We start from the raw sequence: 25,230 nt of genomic DNA on the forward strand, positions 1-25,230 counted from the left end.
TATCCTAAATTGACTCATTTTACTTGTGTGGCGCATGCATTTCATCGTGTGGCAGAAGTGGTCAGAGACAATTTCCCTAAAGTAGATTTGTTGATTTCATCAGTGAAAAAAGTATCTCTCAAAGCTCCCAGTAGAGTTAACGTGTTGAAAGAAATGTACCCTGAAATTCCATTGCCACCAAAGCCAATTTTAACTAGATGGGGTACATGGCTAGAAGCAGTTGAATATTATGCCGAACATATAGACTCTATTAACAATGTTCTCCTTGCATTGGACTCTGAAGATGCAGTCTCAATTGATACTGCGAAAACAGTTACCTGTGACATAAGTGTGAAGAATGACTTAGCTCACATTCAGCATACATTTTCATGCATCATAAAAACGCTCAAAAGTCTCCAAAATAGGCACCTTTCACTATCTGAAAGTTTTGAAATTATAAATAGTACTGTGGAACAACTGAATCGTGGTAGAGGTAAAGTTGCAGATGCAGTAAGAGCTAAGGTGGACACTGTACTTTCAAAAAACCCTGGATATGAAGAACTACAAAAGGTTGTTGCTGTGATGAGTGGTGAATCAACAGTGAAGATTAACTTGGACTTATCCCCAGCAGACATTGTGAAATTGAATTATGTACCAGTTACTTCTTGTGACGTCGAACGCTCTTTTAGTCAGTATAAATCTATCCTCAGAGACAATAGAAGAAGATTCACTTTTCAGCACTTGAAAGAAATGTTTGTAACCTATTGTTATGGTAACAGACAATAAAAATTGTGTTTTGTTGAAACTACATTGGAAGATAAGGTACGTCCATTATATTTTTTGTTTAGTTTGATTAAAATGTACCAATATTTAACGTACATAGTCATTTTTTTATAATTTTAAGTCCATATTTAATTCCATATTTTGGTAAAAATCCATATTTAATTCCATATTTTGGTAAAAATAACTACATATATATTTACATATTTCATATATTTTTAGTCCATATAAATCCGTTCCCTGACAATAACGATAACAACATTAATAATAATGATAACAATAATGATGATAATAATAACGATGATAATAATAACAATAATAATAATAACAATGATAATAACAGTAATAATAACGATGATAATAACAATAATAATAAGGATAATAATACTAATAACGATAATAATAATAATAATAATAATAATATTAATATTAATAATAATAATAATCTTGCAAATAATACATAATTGTGGTTTAATTTTTCCATATTATTCACCAAATAACAAATTCATATTGTTCGCCGTCATATTTACGTTCTTTGCTCTCGCTGTAACAGCAGAGAGAACAAAGTCAGGGACAAGCCTAATTGTGCAGAATTACAGGAGAATTAATCCGAATTGGAGAGTGCGTGTGTTACTTCATCTCAGACTACTAATTACTTAAGAACTGTTTGTCTCTCAGAAAAATGTGGACATAATTACTTCTCATAGCTGGGAGGAACCAACTTAGAATTCCTAGAGCTGAAAAAAAAATGTTCAGAGAGCGAACAAAATTAACCTTTAAGATACAAAAACAGATAGTTTGCTTAATAAAAGCCTTGAATGCGCCGTACATTGCAACGTGATTTTAATGCACATTTTTGAGACTGACTTCAAAGTAAAGAGAAGTAACGACACAAATAAAAGCGTTAAAAATATATATTCAACAATAATAATAAATGTCATATGTTTTACGCGTTTTTTAACTATTCAATTTATTATATTGCAAAATATATTAATACTTTTAGTTTAGTTTATTGAAATGTCATTTTAAAGAGAGGCAAATAATGCAAGTACGGCATTTTCTTAATCATATATACAGGGTGTTAAAAAAGGGAATCTAACATTTTGAGAGAAGGAATATTCATCAAAACAAGACAAGAAAGTCTAATAAACATGGCTCCTGAAACACAAACCTTAAGAGATATAAGCACTTGTTCATCAACACTACACATCAAAATGATGTCCATTTATTGTAATACATAATTCTGCTGCACGTTTTAGGGAATCCTGCAACCTTTGCAACGGTCCTGTCTGGTCTCGGATGTATTAACAACCATTGAAGACGCGCTCCAGTAGTGTTGTTCATAATTATGGGGGTTGAATAAGCAAGATCTTTAAGTGTCTGCCTGATATGTACAGTAGTGCCAAAAAAAAACCGGACCGACCCTTGTAACTGATTTCAGAGCCTTGTTCACTCCAGAGAACTATAGACTGGTAACTAAGGTTCGAATCCTGCCTGGGGAGGAAACTTTTTTTTGTTCATTATTCAAATTTATTCCCAATACTTTTCGATTGCAGCGATATTTTACTACTTAATTAATTTATTATTCCCAGAACATGAATTTTACCAGCAATCGAAAAGTATTGGAAATAAATTTGAATAAGAGACAAAAAAAAGTTTCCTTCCTAGGTATGATTCGAACCACGAAAGTCTTAGTTACCAGTCTATCGTGCTCTGGAGTGAACAAGGCTCTGAAATCAGCTACAAGGGACGGTCCGGTTTTTTTTGCCACTACTGTACAATCGCATAATTATAAAATGTTTACTGTATTGTAGAGATAAATGACTGTACGCCTGTTCACCCTTTGTTTACTGCATTTCAAAAAGAAACGAGCAAAAAAATAACATTAGAAGACATGCTGTTGTTCATTGTTACAATACCAATTGCTCAATACTTGTTTCTTCAAAGATATTAATTTTAGATCCCTTGTTTATTAGACTTTATTTACTTCGATGAATACTACTTTTTCTGAAAATATCGACTTTTTTAACATATTGTTTATAGCTAATATACGTATACATATAATTAATTTTTTTAAATCTTTGCTTTCAACCTTCATTCACCTGTGAACAATGTCAACAATACACAAGTCACACAAGTATTTGTGTGCACTCATAGTTGAGTTCTGGCGTCTTGTCAGCTCATTTGAGTCGTGTGGATACAAAGGAAAAAATTGTGACGGTGTCGTGTATAGTTCCTGAGGTAGCTCAGTCGGAAGAGCGTTCGCGCGCTAAGCGAAGGGTCCCGGGATCGATACCCGGCCCCGGAACAATTTTTCCTTGAAATTATTCAAAGTCAACAATGTCTCGATGAGATGACGAGCTGCAATCTATACTCAGGCAGAAGTTCGACATTTTGCAAAATTCATGTAAGGAAATGTAAACAGAATACAACATAATAACTCCAGGAAACAAATGTACTGGACTGCACTATGATCATACATGTAAGCGCTACTGAGAAACCAAACATGTCCGGACTCATGTTGATATAATCACTGCTTTCTTCTACACATATGAGGAATCTATAGCCTGCCTGACTTTTGCCCACTGTTTCATTACAACCTATACATATCACATATATACTTGCATACATTCATTCATTCATTCATTCATTCGTTCATTCATTCATAGTTGTCTGCCCAAGGACAGGTCTTTCACTGCAAACACCGGATTCTCCAATCTTCCCTCTTTTCCGCCTTCCTCTAGTCTCCTCGAACGATGTTGCTTCTTCTCCTACCCCGAACTTTTGTCTCGTTCACCATTCCTTCCAGTACATCCTTCAGTAGGCAGTTTCTTCTCAGACAGTGGTCCAGTCAATTCCTTTTTTCTCTTCCTGATCAGTTTCAGCATCATTCTTTCTTCACCCACTCTTTACAGCACAACTTCATTTCTTATTCTGTCTATCTGAAAGCATCATCTTTTGGTTCATCTTCCTTTTGATATGTTCCGGTATGTTAAAATTTATTTATAATTTTTGTAAATTCCCACTCTCTCGACACTTGAAATTCAACTCGTGTTATAATTTATGGTAAATATTAAAATTGCGAGAAGAAGCTCCGATTATTCAATTCATACTAATTTTAGAAACCGCAGTTTAATAGAATATTATTAATTTTTCCATTTATGTGTGCAAACATAAGGAGAGAATATCATCAAATCACACTGACTTGCCATATCAAGAATATGAATATAATTCACTTCCGTTAAGTTCTATCTGTTAATCCTAGAAAATATATGAAGAGTTCGAGACGATGAATGTCATAGTTTTGTTAAGGTTGATGTAATTATCTAATTCAATGGATCACTACGAAATTTAATGTTGTTCTTATGGAAAATGGTAAAAAGGAGAATTATCACCACGAATACAATAAGCCTTTCCTTTATTTTCTACAGAAACATCACTACATCTTGCAGTTATAGACTCAATTAGATTATTATCCAATCCTTAACAGAAATGTGACATTCATCGTTTTTCCCGCGAACTCTTCATATCCTTGTTACAATCTGCACACTCATCAAAATGCATCTTTAGCCTATAGTTGCGTGACTACATTTCATTTTGGTTCATTGCCTTTCCGGACAAACTTGATATGGCAGAGTAAAGTCTATCGCAAGACCCGACATTTCCTTTCCTATATGCTCGTAGTTGTCAGTTCACTTTTTGTGCAAAGCTGCAAATAATCACTCTTACCTTGCGGGCATCGGGCATACATAACAAACATGAAATCCTAAGTCAATAAATAAAGATATCTCAGACATTGCCTGAGGACATGTTCACAAACCATTCAGTGCCTTAGAAGTTATAACTTGTATTGAATCATTCAAATCCGCATTGCAACTACCTTTCCAAGAATTATACTAATATAATAGAGTTCAAAAGCACTCTGATTCGTTCGACAACAACTGTGACTTCGTTTCTCATTACATGCCAAATTTCGTGGTAAACAATTACCAACAAACTGAAATTAAGTGCATATTTTCAAAAAAATTTACATGCATATATTAATTATCCTAAAATTCTGTTACCATTTCCTAATATGGATTATAAACGTATGTACACCTGAACTTTCATCGGGGAGAAGGTTAAAGAACAATAATTGCTGGTTTGAATTCTGAAGAGCAGTCTATAGAATCTGAATTCTTCCAGTATGGGCGCACTCTTAAATACACAGGGCAGAGTATAATGCAATGTTGTAATATTCGTGATTACGCTAAAAATAATTTCGCATCTTCACAGTATTAAGTAAGCAGATACACAATTATTCTAATTAATACGAAAACAAATATAAATTAATAGCTTGCATATTCTTGGAACAGAACCATAAGAATCAAAATACATTGTATTTGAAGGTTCAGAACCATAGTGGGCCAAGCGCCATTTACTAAAACCGTAGAAAACAAGGGTTAAAATGAAGCTATTACCATAATTCAATGGAAACATATAGGAAGTAATATAAAGTAGACTCATTAAAACTAAATGATACGTCAATCTTCATTAAACTATGGTATTCACTTAACTTTAACCCTTGCTTTCTCCGCTTTTAATAAATGGCGCTTGGCCCACTATGGCTCTGAACTCTTCATTTAATGTGCATAATTCCCGGATAAATTGGTTCACAAATACAGAACATAAAAGAACGAACAGTTCAGAAGAAATCGCTGTAAACAGACAGACAGGTGTCCAATATCATTTTTTCGGTATCAGGGATGTTGAAAACGTAATTTCCTTACCTTTCGTTTCCTCAATACGTTGCATACGTGCATACACATACAAACATACATAGGCCTTCATGCAACAAGCTGCTAAGTGAAATCCAGTATCAGTTGGAAAGCCAATGATTTCCTATCCATGAAAAAGCATACCTTAAAAAGAAACGGAACAGCTTAGCCGTTAACTATAGTCCTCTAATGATGATGATTATTATGATTATGATGTTGATGATGATGATTGCTTAGATTTTTAAATGGCATTTCCGATTAAGTTTTCTATAAATACAAGGGTTGGATAAAAAGTTATGGCAACACTGCTGTCACAAGACGATGGTGCGTTCGAGAGCTGCCAGCTGTGTGGACATGAACAAGGACTGTTAGATGAGTTAGTGCAGCCAGCGGCGACAGTACTCTGTCAATCTACTGCAGTGTGTAGAACGTTGACTTTCATAGGGATAGTGCGAGCGTCCTAAGACCATGTTTACAAAACTAGAGCAACGTTCCTGCATCAAAATTGAAGTGGCACGAGGTCGTAGTACACAAGAATGTTATCAGGGACTGCGTGAAGCACCATCACCTTCGTCTAGCGCTCAGGAGAAAATGACACTTGGTGGTACAGAACCCCATCATTCTTCATGGCAATGCAAGGAGTCACACCGCTCCTGCTGTCAAGGACCTCTTGCACCGCTGGCAATGGGAGATTCTGGAACATCCACCGTACTCACCCGATATGAGTCCATACGATTAAGATCTCTTCGCCAAAGTAAAAGAACAACTGTGAGGTACCCGGTGCAATACCAGAGATGAATTTATCTGTGCTATAGAGCAGTCAATACGGAACATCAACAAACTTGGACGCGCTGATGGTGTACGACGCCTTCCAAACATTTGACAAAAGGTGATAAATAAGGAGGGCGACTATATTGAAAGTACGTAAATGTTGTACCTCTGTGAATAAAGCCATGTCAGAATTATCGAACTGTTGCCATTACTTTTTATCCATCCTTTTGTATAACGTAGAAGTTAATACGGATGTGATATAAATACGCAACTTACAGAAAGAATACTTCTAGCTCGTTGACTGACGCCTTTAGAAGTCATCCCTTTTATTTTTTTTCTCATGGACAACTCAACTAAAATCTACTGACCTAATACAGTCTGAAGGCCTTGCCATTCAAAGGCACCTGAGATACTGGCTTTTATTTCAATGCATCAAATCATCCTCTCGGAAGATGTTAATGAATGTGCTTTGTGCAGTGTATAAAGACGTTGTAATATTGATTATGTTGCAGCCTTCCTCCCCGCGATGGCCAACAGCTTCATCCACGTGCTCATGTACACTTATTACGGCCTGTCCGCCCTCGGCCCACACATCGCAAAATACCTCTGGTGGAAGAAGTATCTCACAATTCTTCAATTGGTAAGTCTCATCAACTACTCCACAGCAGTTGCATGCAATCTCACTCCACCCAGCCTTTCAAATGCTTCAGTAACATATCTGGGTTATATCTGGCTTACGTAATAAGCCTGTACTATCCTTGGCATGGTGCATACCTGTACAGCAGGGATGCCACGAGAGTGATTTGAAGATCAACGGATTCTTAAGAATTGGACATTATTATTATAATTATAATTATTATTATTTTCAATATTATCATAATCATTATCATCACTATTATTATTATTATTATTATTATTATTATTATTTTCAATATCATAATCATTATCACTATTATTATTATTATTATTATTATTATTATTATTATTATTAAGTGCACGCATTGTATTCTTCACCTGACATAATTACGAACATTAAATCCAGACGTTTGAGATGGGCAGGGCATGTAGCACGTATGGGCGAATCCAGAAATGCATATAGAGTGTTAGTTGGGAGGCCGAAGGGAAAAAGACCTTTGGGGAGGCCGAGACGTAGATGGGAAGATAATATTAAAATGGATTTGAGGGAGATGAGATATGATGATAGAGACTGGATTAATATTGCTCAGGATAGGGACCGATGGCGGGCTTATGTGAGGGCTGCAATGAACCTCCGGGTTCCTTAAAAGCCAGTAAGTAAATAAGTAAGTAAGTAAGTATTATTATTATTATTATTATTATTATTACAGTAATATCGCTATCATTATCATTATTATTTTATTTTACAGTATTGTCGCTATTATTATTATAGTATCGCTATCATGAGCATTATTATTATTATTATTATTATTATTATCATCATAATCATTATCATCAGTTATTATTCTCATTATTATTATTTTATTATTAGTCTTGTCGCTATTATTATTATTATTATTATTATTATTATTATTATTTATTTCCTTATGTTCTTTTCGATTTATACCCAATTCCTCTGACTTCAATTATGAGATTACTGGTAAATATTTTAACTGTTGTAGCCTTTATTCTTAATCTTGATTATCAATTTTTTTGCAAAGTTATCAAGGGTGATATTGATTGTGAGTCTATCATAAACAATATCAGCCTTTGTATTCCTACAAAGGGTTTAAGATTTCAAAAAAAAATTTACAACAGAAATTCTAAATCACTTTCTCCAGTCTGTAGATGTATAAAATATGCCAATTTGCATGGGCACAATTTAGATCCTTTTAAAGTATAGTTTCGTTTATTAGTATTTACTGTCCTTGTTTTCAATTTTATTTATGTATGTTTTCTTGATTTAAGATATTGTTTGTGTATTGTGTTGAACTATAAATTGGCCTCTGGTTGTTGTTCAGCACACAAATATTAATAAATAAATAAATAGATAAATTATTATTACTGTTATTGTTATAGTATTATCGATATCATTATCATTATTATCATCAATATTATCATAATTATTATCATCACTATTATTATTCTCATTATTATTATTTTTTATTATTACAGTATTGTCGCTATAATTATTATTATTATCATTATTATTATTATTATTATTAACTTTCCTATAATCATAAAATCCAAAAAAAAAAAAAAAATTAATCTGAACAAGAAAGATGTATTTAGTAGTAAAATTCTTTGTTTATAAAGACAACATCAAATTAATTTGTATATTCAAGGCTTTAAATTTCAATAAGATTACACATAAAATAAATTTAATAAAAAATAGAATAGAATTAAACGAAAATGTGAGCATGGAGAAGAATGTTGTAACTGTAATTGATATTGAGTCAAATTTAATATGTCAAGTGTGTTTACATGTATGATGCAAGATGTATAAATAAGCAAATAACTTGTTGACAAGCATGTAGCAGGAATTTAGACTGACCTACTGTACGCACTGAGAAATACCGATTCAGCTATTGCAGTGTGATGGCTATATGTCAACAACTTCTAACTTGGATGCGGTGTAATGACACGGAATAATTAATTAACATACGTAAGTGTACCTATCACTAAACATAAATACGGAAGTTATAGAATAAATTGAGATGTTTAATGTAAAAAAAGAATAATAATGGATTTAAAAAATATTTATGGTAGTAAATTGTGAAAAGGAGCAGATAAATAAGTTTTAAAGTCTTAATGGTTATTACGATTGGTTTAAACATGCACTTAAACCAGACGTAAGTGCAAGTTTGAACCAATAAATTATTGAGATTTGCGATAAATTAATTAGTTTAGGAAATTGTATATTTATTATGTATAACTACTCTTGTATATAAGCTTAGATCTTTTTTTTTTAATTATTAAGTTTTGTACTTTTGTGAACTAATATCAATAAATCTATCACTATCACTATTATTATTATTGTTATTATTATTATTATTATTATTATTACAGTATTATCGCTATTATTATTGTTATTATTATTACTATTATTATTATTATTATTATTATTATTATTATTATTATTATTATTATTATCCATTTTGAATCTTGCGTACATCACTTTTAACACTTGAATATAATTAATTGATGAACTAGTGGACTTACTCGTGTTAAATATGAAATATTTGTCCGGCTTACAGCTGTTTCAGTGCTTCACGCACCATCATCAGAGCCTACTAGATCGCGGCGTCATCTCGAACGTCTCTGCCTGTTAGGAAGGTGTGTTTTATTGTTGGAAGGTGTTGAAGTGTGGAGTCGAATAGTGAGTGTGTACTGATCAACGCACAGATCAATTTCAGTACACACACACTATTCGACTCCACACTTCAACACCTTCCAACAATAAAACACACCCTCCTAACAGGCAGAGACGTTCGAGATGACGCCGCGATCTAGTAGGCTCTGATGATGGTGCGTGAAGCACTGAAACAGCTGTAAGCCGGACAAATATTTCATATATATTTTTTTTATTTAAATTCAAATATACAGAATAAAGAAATATAATTACAAAACAAACAAAGAGAAATACAAATAAAATAATACAAGCAATATAAAAAGAAGATACACGAGTAAGTCCACTAGTTCATCAATTTATTATTATTATTATTATTATTATTATTATTATTATTATTATTAGTATTATTATTATTATTATTATTATTATTATTATTATTGTTACTATTATTAATATTATTACTACTAAATTTTTTGCCTGTGCAGGACTGTCTCAGAAATTACCATGGTGCATAGCTACAAGTGCTAGTATTTCACTGTCAAACACATGGCTTATTATTTATATAACACACACTATAACATTCAAAGGGTGAGGCTGGCTTTGGAAGCTTTAAATTATTCGCCGTCAGAAAACAGAACTTCAGTGAGTGGGAGTCTGTAAAATATACTTGGCGATTATCCGGAATAAATTTCACGTCATGGCGTCCTTAGTGCTGTACCAAGAATAATGAACCTATTTTACATCTGCAAGACGCAAATTCACGTTTCTCGATGACAAAGCGTGTAAGGTGTTAATCGGAACTCTTGCAGAGACAGCACTCGAAGCAAGGGCGTTCGTGCTTGCATGTCAGCCTTGCTGGTATCTGTGTTTACTCCCGGATGTATCGCTATAACTCGATTTAAACGTGATGTCGGCCTCCAGTAGTAAAAATATTGATTTAATTTCCTGTTGCTTAGTGCAATCCTACCGAATTCTTTGTATGTTTATGTTCGTAGCTATATTCCCATTGTAAAAAGTGTAGCTATAAATGTGCCGGTAATATTCATAAACCTATTTGCAAGTAGTGGATTCAATGATATGGTCTAGTAATATTATAGCACTAACTGCAAGAGGTACGAAGCACTGATCGGCTAAATATAGCCACAGAAACTTATTTTTTATATCAAAAATCTCACAGAATCTGCATGGAATAGAAATCAAGTTTATTTGCTGAAAATTCTATCACCCGATATCGTTGACTGAGCCCAAAATGTATTTATGTATTTTTTTTATTGAATTAGCTTCGAACTGTAAGAATGTTTATCTTCGCACAGTAAATTTGGCACGGATGTTATGTTCATGCGTTTTGAAAATTTCTGATATATGATATGATATGATATGATATGATATGATATGATATGATATGATATGATATATGATGTGATGTGATATGATATATGACATGATATGATATGGTATGATATGATATGATATATGATATGATATGATATATGATGTGATATGATATGATATGATATGATATGATATGATATGATATGATATGATATGATGATATGATATATGATATGATATGATATATGACATGATATTATATATATGAATTCCGTACAAGTAACCAGTCGATAGCCGGGGCTAGTTTAGCACGCTCGTAGCGCGGGCTAGCAAAATGTCTATGAATAGCACCCTTTAAGACTAATATACATAGATAGTAGAATAAATCCTTTTAATAGGGTGTAACGTTTCCTCTTTTGTAGTGATATAATATAACGTGTGTGTCAAATAACGTCTGTTATTTGTTTCAACACCATGGTTACCTAAAACTAATCATAACCATAAGCATGACACAGCAATTCTGTTCACACTCGATAGGTTCACCTACTACTACTACTACTACTACTACTACTACTACTACTACTACTACTACTACTACTACTAATAATAATAATAATAATAATAATAATAATAATAATAATAATACGGTATATGTTTGCCTGAATATAAATCGAGCATAACTGGTAACTTTGTACATTCTAGTTCTTGTATGTTGTTTAGTCAACTGTCCGAACACAGGTTACAACCTCACAAGTGACACCAATAAGACATGACTCATGAGGCAACTAAACCAGGAGAGAATGGGGCAGGGTGGCCAGTTCCTTTCTGCACATTAAAAGGACAAAACTAAAATTCTTTCAATCATTTGTTATCATAGTACATTGCTCCCTTAAGTTAACTGAGTATATTGGGAATTCAATCAGTGGCTTTCCCAAAACACACTATGAAATGTTTCATATAAAACAGTTTTTATCTCGAAAAAGAAGCAAAAACCAGCAAAATTATATTCGACTTTTTTTGTTTGAAATATCTCAAGAATAATCCCATGAAATTAATGACATTACTTACGGCTCACTCTGTATAGACATTGTATTTTCCTATTTATTTATTTAGTGATTTATTTACTTAGTAACTTATTTATTTATTTATTTATTTATTTATTTATTTATTTATTTATTTATTACCAATCTATTATATTCTATGTATATCTACAATGAAACATATCGTTTCTGATTCACATAGACCTACTAGTGTGTTCTCATGGCCTTCTTTTCTTCGCGATTCTACAGGACTTCTTTACATCCGTGTAGGTTCTGTGCACTCATGCATAGTCATATTATTATTAACCGGATTAAGGACAAGTTCAAATGTTGCAGTAGCGACACGCTTTAACAACTTTTTATGAAGCTTTCTTCTTTTATTAACATCTCATACAGGTTTTATGATTTTTTGTTATTTAAAATGGCTCAGGTTGAAATTAATTTCTGCTATTATTTTAAAAAGTGTGTTCTTAACATATTTATATTAAAATAACGCGTTTTACTTACATTTCAAGACATTTCGTTTACCTCATGTACAACATTTAAAAAAAAATTACTTATAAAAACTTTTTAAGTGAAATGCCTGTTGTACCTGCAGTTTTTTAACATACCCTTCGGAGCATAGCCTACAACAATTTACATACCGGTATATGAGATAAAACGTATGAAAACATATTTTCGAATTGTTTGTCCCTTTGTTTCTTGGCTATGAAATTAATTTCGTACTGATTTAATGATACTTTTGTTAAAACAATTGAAGGGGTGAGAATGATACAGTCCTAAGCCAGACAGACAACATTTACAGGACAGCGTGTTAAAGGTTTAGAATCCCATGCTATTAGGTGCGGTATTACAATTTTTTCAGCATATACTTATGTCATTTGCTAAGTAAATGTTATAATACTCTAATAATAAATTCCCCATATGTATAAGAAATGAATTCGCACAAAAAACTATTTTCGTTAAAAGTGTGGCTTTAGACTATCTCATTCACACCCCTTCAATTATTATCAAAATATGGTTACTGTTACTCTCGTGCATAACATTTTATCGACAGAGGTGTAAAAATAATTTCACGGAGTTTTATAAAAGGTCACATTAACTATGTAACAAAATAATAATGTGAAATACATCTGAACAACTCCATTTTAATTCCTGTCAAATGCTAAATTTGTACAGTAATTTCCTGATTCATAGTAAGTGCAAAATTTAACTCCCTGTTTCAATTCTTTAAAGTTGTGGGCTGCTCCTAAGACCACAATATGAACGAATAACACGTCTTTGTACGTGCAAACTTTGTCACGGTACGCTTGAAAGTGTAATTGGTCCAGGTAATTGGTACGACACATAATCTAAACTAGGCAAACTTACTAGGCACTTGGTCAGTAATTGAGACTCGTTCAGACATGGTTTCTTGTAAATAGTTCTCTTAATCTATCACAAAATATTTCAATATCCGGTAATTTCACCACTATAGAATTTTGTTATTGTAGGTTTAATTTGCAATTCAGTAAATACAAAATATTCTTTGTTCTTAACTTCTATGATAAAATGTCTAGCTTGCATTAATCAGGTATTCTTGTCGTACTTTAATTTTTATTGTAATTGTAATTGTAAATTTAATATTAATTGTAATTTTATTGTTCATGTTATAGTTGTAATCCCCTGGTAGAGGGCAGAGAAGGCCTGATGGCCTTATCTCTACCAAGTTAAATAAATAAATACTAAATATTAGATATAAATTTAATTAAATGCAGTTTTGCGAGAGAATAGTAAGAAACATGTTTTACATAATTATGATATACTATTATCTGACCACTAATAACCAGATTAATTTACCTGTTCACAGGCAATGACATTTCACAACCTGAATTATTCAGATAGTCTCTCGTAAACTTTCCTGGACAATTTTAAATCATAGTATGTTAAATTATGTGAAAGAAATCTAGTCAGACGGGCCATTAAAGGTCTAACAGTTGAAGGGAGATTATTTATTATTATTATTATTATTATTATTATTATTATTGTTATTGTTATTATTATCATCATTATCATTATCTTTATTATCATATTATTATTATTATTATTATTATTATTATTATTATTATTAACTCGAATATGCATCTGTAGTTTGGAACTCGATTACAACTACGGACTCGGCTAAATTAGAAAGTATACAAAGAAAATTTATATCCTTATGTTCATTCAGATTTCTGCCCATTAATTCCGGGTACAGTTGTGAATATTTTAATTGTCAAAATCTATATGCTAGACGCCATGAGCTAGATTATCTGTTCTTTTGTAAAGTCCTCAAAGGTGATATATCCTGTGACTCTTTCTTAAACAATATTACCTTACGTATTCCAACAAAAGATATGAGAGCCCACAAACTTTTCTATATTAGAAATTCCAAATTTCTTTCACCAGTCTCCAGATGCATTAAAAATGCCAACATGCATGGCTGCGAATTCGATCCCTTCAATGTATAGACTTAGTTTGCTCTTGGCAGCGATTTATCATTTATGTATTCTTTTAGGCATTATACTCAATTATCATTGTCTCATATTATTCTTAGTTATCTATTCATCTTCATTATTGTAATTAATTGTAATTGTATTTATGTATAATAATTATTTTTGTATTGTGTTTTTGTTATATTTGTGCTGAACTGTAATTGGCCACTGCCTGTTGTACAGCACATTAAATATACATAAATAAATAAATTAATTATAATATATTAGTCTAATACCGAATGTGAGATTAAATAAACTCTTTTCATATTTTCAGATCCAGTTCACGACTGCAATGATTATGGGAATGAATGGAATAAAATCAGGATGTGATTTCCCCTTGTGGATGCAATACGTGTTAGTAATCTACATGATTTCCTTCATCGTACTCTTCGGCAACTTTTATGCAAAGGCATACATCGAAAAGGTTTGTTATTCCATTCTATTTCTTTATTTTTCTATCATCTTCGTTTCAATATAATAATATCAGTCATACTACTTATAAGAGGACCTATACATGATTGTAAGACAAAACTGTAAATGGTGAAACGTTTATGCGTTTTTACACCATGTCATGAATGTAGGAATATCCAATGTTTTGCAAAGAATGGCGAAAAGTTCTTCGTTGGGTTCGTTCCAGGACCTCGCCGACAAGTTTCTCTTCTTTTTCTATTTTTTTTTTCCTCCTCCTCCTTGAATTCATTGTGTGATTTAGATTCATTTGCAACTTCTCCAAAAATGCTGGACTGTGTTTGTAATCCGTCGACTGTCAAGGGCTCCACTTTTATAACCTCCATCTTGATCTTGTATCGTGAAGTGTACGGGAGTGAGTCTATTTGTGGAGTTGCACTGTAGATACTTCTGCTTCCCAATTTTCGCTTCATCAATTCCAACAATGTCTTTTACAACACCATCTACACACACCTCCCTATAGTAACTCGATCAGTCAACTGCAGTATGACTAGACCTACTGAAATCCGATTCGCGTTCTAGAAAGTACTAAGCGGATCTTTTTTCATCACATATTCACGACAATTCCACAATTTTTATAAATACATTTATCCCACAATTCGCCACGTCTTAGAAAAAAAACACTGCAGTTCTTCAGTATTCAACAACGACCCCTTTGAAAATGCCAAAACTGTTCACTGAAAACAGTCACATAAACCACGCACTCCTACCTCCTCCATGGTCGTTAACCGTCTTCTTTTTCTAGTATTCTTTGATAATTCAGGCTATAAGTACCTCCGATACGTTGGAAGTTTCTATATCAACGACAGCTGCAAGAACTCAGGAACCTCGCATCACGTTCAAGACCATCAAAATCTTAAACGATATGAAATATTGCAGGTAATCAAATAGGAATAACTACACTTGGAATAACTATTTGTTACATCTCGGCTTCTATTTCATACGTCTCTATACAAGTCAAAATGCGTTTATCTCCCCTTGACAATCAACATATTAGTCTATCAACTTAAAATTAATTAATTAATTCATTCATTCATTCATTCATTCATTCATTCATCACTCCTTCACAATCAGCATATTACAAATAACAGGCCTACAATTTAAAATTAAAATCTTATGGAGGCCTACTTTGGTTTAAGTCAGGCCTGGGCGCTATTAACTCGATTGAGTCATTGCAGACCACCCTTTAACTCCCAATTCCACCTTCCCCGGCTGAGACAGTAATGTTCTGGTGCGGTAGGAGCAGACAGGTAGGTCAGTGACGGATTGTATCAAGCGGGCATCATAGTTTTTACGAACTTCTAGCTCTCGCTGGTCGTCTAAAATCCACCACTGATGCACAGAGCCTTATTCTGCATTTGTTTATAAGGCGGTGTAAGCGAAAAGGACATGGGCGGGGGTTTCTCCATCCCTTTCACCTCCCCTCTTATGTCCAGGGCTGGTTTAGACAGTCTACTAGAAAATATAAATTACTCTATGCAACGCGAGAGTAAATCGATGTTACTTTTTCGTGTAAATTATCACACTCTGCTAAGTTTCGGGCGCTGCAACTTCCTATTTATGACTACAGTCCTTCTATAATCTCTTGTATCATACATTACTATCATTCTTCCTTTGCGAATGAGAATGAAATGTGAATAATTTCGAGGGAAAAATTGTTCCGGGGCCGGGCATCGAACCCGGGACCTTTGGTTAAACGTACCAACGCTCTACCAAGTGAGCAACCCGGGAACTCTACCAGACACCGATCCAATTTTTTCCTCTATATCAACAGACGTCAAAGTGGGCTGACAACCGTCAAGCAACCAACATTGAGTGCACACTAACTCTGTGTGACTTAAATTGTGGTTTTCTGTTAACGAACAGAGATGTGTATTCTGCAAGTCAAACTTTCAGGTATAATTCCCTGTAAAGTTGATCTGAATAATTTCGAGGGAAAAATTATTCCGGGGCGGGCAAATCAACTTTACAGGGAGTTATACCTGAAAGTTTGATTTGCATAATACACGTCACTGTTCGTTAACAGAAAACCACAATTTAAGTTACACAGAGTTAGTGTTGGTTGCTTGACGGTTGTCAGCCCACTGTGGATATAGAGGGAAAAATTGGATCGGTGTCTAGTAGAGTTCCCGGGTAGCTCAGTTGGTAGAGCGTTGGCACGTTTAACCAAAGGTCCCGGGTTCGATGCCCGCCCGAACAATTTTTCCCTCGAAATTATTCAAATAAACTTTAGAGGGAGTTATATCTGAAAGTTTGATTTGGACAATGAAATATGTTACGATGTAAGCAAATAGTATGAATATCTTAATTTAATTAATTAATACCTTGAACTTTCCAGAACTAGAGTAAATAATACGTAAATCCTCATCTCAAAATTATATACCTAAAACACGTTTTAACAATCTATACTAATAATAAATCTGTAGCCGAAATTTTTCTGGTAATTTTTGATTTTCCAAAAATAATTGGTTCTAACATATATAATTAATCACCCTGAAACCGAAAATCGCTTTTTTGACATTTTTGTTTGTATGTCTGTCTGTCCGTCTGTATGTATGTTTGTTACCTTTTCACGCGATAATGGCTCAACGGATTTCGATGTAAATTGGAATATAAATTAAGTTCGTTGTAACTTAGATTTTAGGCTATATGACATTCAAAATACATTATTTAAAAGGGGGTTATAAGGGGGCCTGAATTAAATAAATCGAAATATCTCGCTTATTATTGATTTTTGTGAAAAATGTTACATAACAAGAGTTTCTTTACAAATAATTTTCGATAAGTTTTATTCTTTGAAAAATTTTGATAGGACTGATATTTAATGAGATAAATGAGTTTTAAAATTAAAATAACTGCCATCTAAGGCCTGTAATGAATTAAAAAAACAAATGGCTTCGTCTATAAGGGGCCTTGGACAGCAACAATCGAAAGCTATGAAAGATAGCCTACAGATAATGTTTCTGTATTTGTATGAAGTAATATCGGAAGCTAAATTAACCGATTTGTATAATTAATTATTAATTCACCATTGGAAAGTGTAGTTTCTCTAGATGGACATAATGCTATAATGTTATTACAGTAACTTCTAAGTGAATCGAGGACAGGTAAGATTAAAATAGCTTCTTATGCACAGAAAACTTGATAGGCTATTTTGTACATTCGTTTCCTGTATTTCCTAAAATAATTTTTATGACCAAATGAGTGGTCTCTGGATCAAAATGATCGCATTTTAATTAAGCAAATACAATTTAAAGTAAGTAACATAATAAACGATTTATCCTTCTATCAAACACGAATGTTCCCTGGATAAAATGTCCTATTTTAATCATGTAATTACTTTATATTTATTTGTAACGGGTGCAGCGGAGCGCACGGGTACGGCTAGTAGGAAATAAAATTGTCTCACCATAGCATTAGTGATGAAACACTCAGATCGTTTAAATATGGTTGAACGTTGCCAGGGCAACGACCCGACTCTACGCCTACTCAATGTTAACATTCAAGTTATTTCTCTAACAGTCCCCTAGTCCAAAAGTCTGACACCCAAATTTCACGGCATGATGGTCGCCCACTTAAAACTTTCAAATTGGAGAAACAAGACAAACATTAGTGAGGATATAAATCTTCTGTTCGGGTTTGTACATGTCACATTATTCACTGCAACTGCTTTTACGGGTGCTTAAAAGAAGGTTCTCTTTATTTTGACCACACCCGACACGTGACCCTTTCAAATTTGTTTGCGATCAGTTATCACCAAATATACTCCGACAGTTACTGCTCTCACAGTGTGTTTAAATAAGAGAAAAATATATGATATGACAATTAGCGTTAATGCTCCACTACACTGAAATGCTAACTGACAGTTTGGTGTTACCGCAAGTGAAATAAATCTGTCCCTGACAGAGTGCTCCAGGCAAAATTTGTCTGCCAATTCTCTCTCACATTTCTACAGCTGATAGTGCCGTTGAATAAGATACTACTACTAATAAAGGCGGTTGGATAGCTCAGTTGGTACAGCAACTGGATACGGACTGGAATATTCTGGGTTCAATCCTGGGTGTTGACAGGGTTTTCCTCGTTGCCAAACTTCCAGAACGGTCCTGAGGTCCACTCAGCTTTCCGTCAAACTGAGTATCGTGTCTTTAAGACTATTTAGTATAGGCGGTACGAAAGCATGGAGCTCTACCACCATGCGCCTAAGCACCTTCATGGCTCCTAAAGGGATCGCCTTTACCTTTTACTCCAATCACATATAATAGATTGATCAGTCTAATGCAGTTTCAAGACAAGAACTTTTACCAATTTCACTATGTTGTCAACTAGCCACTGCAAAAGAAGTTACGTTGCAACCCTAATGGAAATGCATGGAGTAATTGTTTGCAGCAGTACTTCCATCTAGCGGTCGTTACCAAAAAAATTCATTTTCGAGAGTGGAGTCCTGGTGTTTGTTCTCTTTCATAATATAAGAATGGCCAATCTGATACGCGTATATACGTCATCAGAGCTTTTACCAATAAAAATAACCTATAACCTTGTTCACCTTTAAGTTTTCACTGTCGTCATCGTCATCATCATCATCATCATCATCATCATCGTCCGTCAATCATGTACTAGGCCATGTAGCCTATTACGGAACTCAATCCATCTTTTAGCAGAACGTCCAATTGAACTCCTCCCTAGAGGTCAATATCTTCCTAGTGTCAGCAAATTTATTTATTTTAATCTGGAGTTTAAGAGCTCAGCTTTTTCCTTGGGTAATTCTAAATCTCTTATTAAATCATTGAGTTCGAACTGGTAAACTCTTCAAGACTTCCACTTTCTACATCACACAGTCTTCTAGATTATGTTTTTGATGCTCATCAACATGTTGGTACAAAATTTTACATTAACCCCTTCAGGCCTGATGTACATTATAGTGTACATTGTTTCTTTTTTTCTTTTTTGGAATGTATTCGATACTTTTAAATATTTCGAAAAATTCAATGTGATAGAAATGGAGAATATTATTTTTGAAACATTTCTATACCTGAATTAAAAGTAAAATTTAAAATTTTGGGGCCCCAGGGGTCAAAACTGTCCCCAAATTTTGATTTTCTGTGAAGACTTGCTTTGGGAATTTTGGATCCCCAGAATGATTAAGTGACCAGTTTTTTTATATTAATACTATAATATATAAAATATAATTTTATGTAAAACTGGTATGATTATGTGACCAGTTTTTTTATATTAATACTATTATATATATATATATATATATATATATATATATATATATATATATATACTATAATATATAAAATATAATTTTATGTAAAACTGGTACGTGATATGTCATTTTGATGTAATTTCTGGCTTCAGCACACAAAAATTCACAAAGGAAAGCTAATAGTTTTTAAGTTTTTTCATAGCAGACCTGTGTAATTTGTTAAATGATACATTCGAACAAAGTCCAATGTTTTTGAGTACTGTATTTTTCTAATTCTTTTTTATGTCTAAAACCTCGAAATCTTTATACAGGGACATCATTTTATTTTTACTTCAATTTTTATTGTACTTGATTTTTTTAATGTACTTCACTCCCACCCCTTCTACTACTGAAGTTCCAGCTGTCCTCTACACACAGATCCAAGACCGCATATAGTAAACAGCACTGAGTTAGTGAGTATGGTACGTTCCAGAAATATGTTAGCGTTTTCCAGTGACGAAAGAGCTTTCAATATTGAATCATATTTTCGCACAGGTACTGTCCGTTTGCCTACGTCGTATCCCGATTTCCCTCACCTGCTTCTGCTCGCCTCTCTGTAAAAGCAGGGCTGTCTTAGCTCTTTTCTGAGAACATTAATTTCTCTTAGGAATTGAACGTCTACGTAATAGTATACAACTGTTTAAAATAACTTAAATAAAAGAGCCTCATTAAGTAATTAACTGTCGCGTGATTTCCCCCATTTCTACGATCCTGCGGCATAACCACTTGGACGGACAGTAGATAGCATGTCTGAGTAATTTTATCTGTGCGGGTCGGGCAGAAGTGAAGATTGAATTTACAGTACGTAAGGTACTCTTTTATAGACTAGGTACAAAATTATTTCAACATGAGTTACTAGTAGGAAGGACGAAACTGGCAATTGGAATTAGATGCAATAGTCTATAGTGCGATAATATGCACAAAAGAACTGAAGCCTGTATCGAAATGAACGGCCACCATTTTCAAAAATGTGTTTAAATATCCATATTATGATTACTTTTCCATTTAACTTCATTCTCTATAGTGTACGCTAATGTGCTGTAGACAGTATAATATACACTGCATAATGAATACGTTCGCATGGCTAACTCAGTTCGTGAGTAAAAACACTTATTCTTAATACAGTACTGTATTAAGATTAAACAAAAACCTAATGAAAATTATCGAACTCAAAATCGCGATATTTCCTAGTTTACGTAAATGGATGAACTACTTTTCTTCCCTCCTATATCTAGTAGAGTGATTTGTTTGTGTTTTACGCCAGTATCATCGAACTACAGTCGTGGAAGGGGGTAGCAATCTATGTTTCCGGTTCTCTAAAGGTATAGCCAGGTTAATATTAAAAATGTTAGTAAAAATAAAATGATGTCCCTGTATAATGAGATCTGTCGGATAATCTGAATGACTGTGCATCATCTTTTACAGGGTAAGAAGGCGATATATGGAGACGACCACAGGGGTAAAGGAGAAACGGCTAACGGCTACAGCTGCTACGCCAACGGAATTGCAATCATATCCCGGATGAGCGATACAGAGAGTAAAAAGTATCAATGAGACCATCGGGATAGAGGCCAGGGATACAGGGCGAACCACGGCAACGAAGTTATTGCCAGTCGAGTCGAGATTACCGTATTCCATGCAATAACAATTTCAATACTTTTATATACTGTGATTTACATGAGTATGTGCACAACAAAGCCGCTTTAATGTTGTACAGTTGTGGAGATGTACATTACCTACTTTCATTACAATGTAAGTTTCAGTTTCTTACATAGCACAGTATTGTAATTGTAACTTTTTTAGTCTTGAAAATAAAGGGTGCGGCAAAACATCCTCCCTAATTTAATATTTAAATAAAAAACATGTGGATCAAAATAAGGAAGCTGTATTAATATGAATGGTATCTAAACAGTGGGAAATTTAGGTTTACATGCGTGAATCATCAACATTTCCGATATTGGAGTGGACAGAACCCTCGTGAACTTCATGAAAAGCCTCTACATAACGACCATGTTACTGTATGGTGCTAGGTTGCAAGAGTCGGGATACTTGGTCCTTACTTTTTTGAAGAGGATGGTGCTACTGTGACAGTGAACTCTCAGCGGTACTCTTTTATGATCAACAATTGTTTGGCACCAAGACTCAATGCGCTGCAGATTGACCAGGTATGGTTTCAGCAGGACGGAGCCACCACTCACACAGCTCAGATTTCCCTCCAAGTCCTGAGACAGATGTTTCCCGGACGCTTAATTTCTTCACGTGGCGACGCCCGCTGGCCAGCACGATCACCAGAACTTGCAACCTGCGATTTTTTTTCTATGGGGACAACTTAAGGCTAAGATGTTCAAACATCGGCCGAGGTCTTTGCCAGACCTAAGAAATGCAATACAGGAAGAAATTGGTCTTATTCCTCAATAAATGCTAGTTAGAGTGATGCAGAATTTCCGAAGTCGCATTCAACAATGCATTGATAGAGTCTGTGTGATGTATCTTGTCTCACTGTGAAAGGAGGTAATTTTTTAATTTTAGTAGGTTATTTTACGACGCTTTATCAACAGCTTAGGTTATTTAGCATCTGAATGAGATGAAGGTGATAATGCCGGTGATATCACCGAAAGTTACCCAGCATTTGCTCACCTTGGGTTGAGGGAAAACCCCGGAAAAAACCTCAACCAAGTAACTTGCCCCGACCGGGAATCGAACCCGGGCCACCTGGTTTCGCGGCCAGACGCGCTGACCGTTACTCCACAGGTGTGGATGAAAGGAGATATGTCTTACTTCGTCTGTATTGTTATGGCAATGGGGGAGTGAAGCGATGCTGTCCATCCATCCAGTGGCGGAAGGGACCAGTTGATACATTCTGTAGCGCAAAATAAAATTACAAAATATCTCTCTTCGTACTGTGTAGTTCCGTCACTGAGCTTGTCTTTCAAGAAACTGAGTTCCGGCAGCCTGTACAATAACAAGGTTTTGAAAGGAATTCTGAAAATTTACAACCCTCCTAAAATCTCCACCCTCATTTAAAGGGACTTGGTTTTATTGCTACTGAGACAAGATAAACCTTACCAGGTATAGTGAAGGACACCACTTGAGAGACACGTTATTCAAAAAATGAAAAATTCCCCACTGTTAAGATACCATTCATATTAATAAAGTTTCCTATTCAATTCTTGTTGTTTTGCGCATGTCATTTGATATCGCTATGGCAACGGATGTAAACCTAAATTCCCCACTGTTTAGATACTATTCATATTAATACAGTTTCCTTATTTTGATTCATCTGTTTTTTTTATTTAAACTTTAAATTAGGGAGGATGTTTTGCCGCAGCCTTTACAATAACTATGTACAGTCACGATTTTGCTCAAGGACTGCCGGTCGCGATGGGATGACCGCCTTGCGCAAAATGATGAGTGTACTCTCAGGTTGCTCACTGTTAGACCGACGCCGGCCTAACCTCACGCTGCATTTAGCGAGTACAGCACGTGCAGTGCACAAATGTATGAGATTCATATGCCAGCTAACGAAAAAAAAAAAAAAAAAACTATACTTTTATCGAGTGTACTACAGTAAACCGTTCATTTTATAAACGTGTGAAACAAATTTATAGTGTTATTTTTTCAGCAAATACAAGAATTTTAGGGAATCATCCATTTGTGCCATACAATAACAATTTGCTTATAAATTTCTTTTTGAAAATTAAAAAATAAGATGTCATGGAATTGTGAATAGACAAATACATATAGTTGTAAGGTATGAGCGTAATTCAAATTAAAATTTACTGAGTGGTGCAAAACTAGTTTGCTTCTTAAGATGCTCAAATTCATGTTTTCTGAAGTCTAGTTCCAACAGTGTTCACCATAGATGTACCTCCATTGTAAGAACTATGATACCGGTACTACATATTCCAAAGGCTTAATTAATTTATTAATTATAGCAGAGAAACTGTAGGTACTGCAAATTTGATCACACAGAAGATAGGGCTTCTTGTATCATATGTTAGGGCATAGATCACATTTTTCTGTTTACTATTTATACAAATAGAAGTGAAATGTATTTATATACAGCTTGTACAGACAATGTTGCGTACGTGCATCATACCAGTGAACAATACTAGAGAACCAAACCAGTACTAATAAACCATTACAAGTTGTTAGCAGGGTTTATTTTATTTTATAGTATACAGCTCCTTTTAGTAGAACGAGCTCCTTAAGGCATCTTGTCCGTTCCACGTGGGAGTCTCACTACTACTTCGCCAGCACGGTTATGGTTGCCAGTATTGTCTACAATCGGAAGAAACAAGATTATAGTCTGTGAATTGTTATGGTAGGTATACGCCATGGTTCCATTATGGCAATCAACGCCGAGAGAATAACACCGCTCGATTAGCTCTACATGTAAACAAATGAAGCTGGTTTCTTTACAACGCGTTGCAGCGGTCTGCTCTAGCGTTCATCGCTCTGGATTGACTTGGCTTCAAACTGATAGCGATAATAGTTGTTCATTCAGAAAACAAATGAATGACGATATCACAAATATGGCTGCAAAACATCGTGTATTTAGCAATTCCTCACAAATAAATTATGAAACTTCAATTAATCATGTTTTCAATCATCCAAAAGTCAATATATTCATTAAACACAGTTGCAAAAGACTATAATATGACCATTTCTGTAGAAAAGTCAAAATTTATGGCGCTTAAAGGTAAATATCAAATAAGAAGTAAAATCTGTATTGAAATAAGACATTATGCAACGAGCCTATAATGGTAGTAATTAAGACACGAGTATGTTTATCAAACGAGCGCAAGCGAGTTTCATAATTTTCATACGAGCGTCTTAATTACCATTATAGGCAAGTTTCATACGACTTTTTATGCTCGACCATATTTTAACTTGAAATTATTCATAAGTATTCATGCTATTCTTATCTGACTGGGGAGCGGAACTGGCCTCGTTGCAATATCTCGTAAATTGTGAGATGTACGCAGACGCGAAAGTATTGATTTTTTCCGAAAACAAATGAAGGGTACACGGG

At 34.2% G+C, this 25,230-nt stretch overlaps 1 protein-coding gene and 1 long non-coding RNA gene across 6 annotated transcripts in view; one reads left to right on the forward strand and one right to left on the reverse strand.

Moving 5' to 3' along the window:
* LOC138697671 (very long chain fatty acid elongase 4-like) overlaps window positions 1–24,349 on the forward strand; it is a 503,185-nt gene extending 478,836 nt beyond the window's left edge. For all 5 annotated transcript variants that reach the window (XM_069823121.1, XM_069823118.1, XM_069823120.1 and 2 more), the window contains exons 6-8: window positions 6,800–6,927; window positions 14,754–14,903; window positions 21,621–24,349. In XM_069823121.1, the coding sequence (XP_069679222.1) occupies window positions 6,800–6,927; window positions 14,754–14,903; window positions 21,621–21,749 (407 nt within the window). In that variant the 3' untranslated portion in view covers window positions 21,750–24,349. The remainder of the gene's footprint in view (window positions 1–6,799; window positions 6,928–14,753; window positions 14,904–21,620) is intronic.
* The window catches only part of LOC138697672 (uncharacterized), an 85,616-nt gene that overhangs the window by 17,001 nt on the left and 43,385 nt on the right, over window positions 1–25,230 (reverse strand). The window lies entirely within an intron of this gene.

The sequence above is a fragment of the Periplaneta americana genome, chromosome 4 (assembly GCF_040183065.1).
Source record: "Periplaneta americana isolate PAMFEO1 chromosome 4, P.americana_PAMFEO1_priV1, whole genome shotgun sequence".
Classification (NCBI taxonomy): domain Eukaryota; kingdom Metazoa; phylum Arthropoda; class Insecta; order Blattodea; family Blattidae; genus Periplaneta; species Periplaneta americana.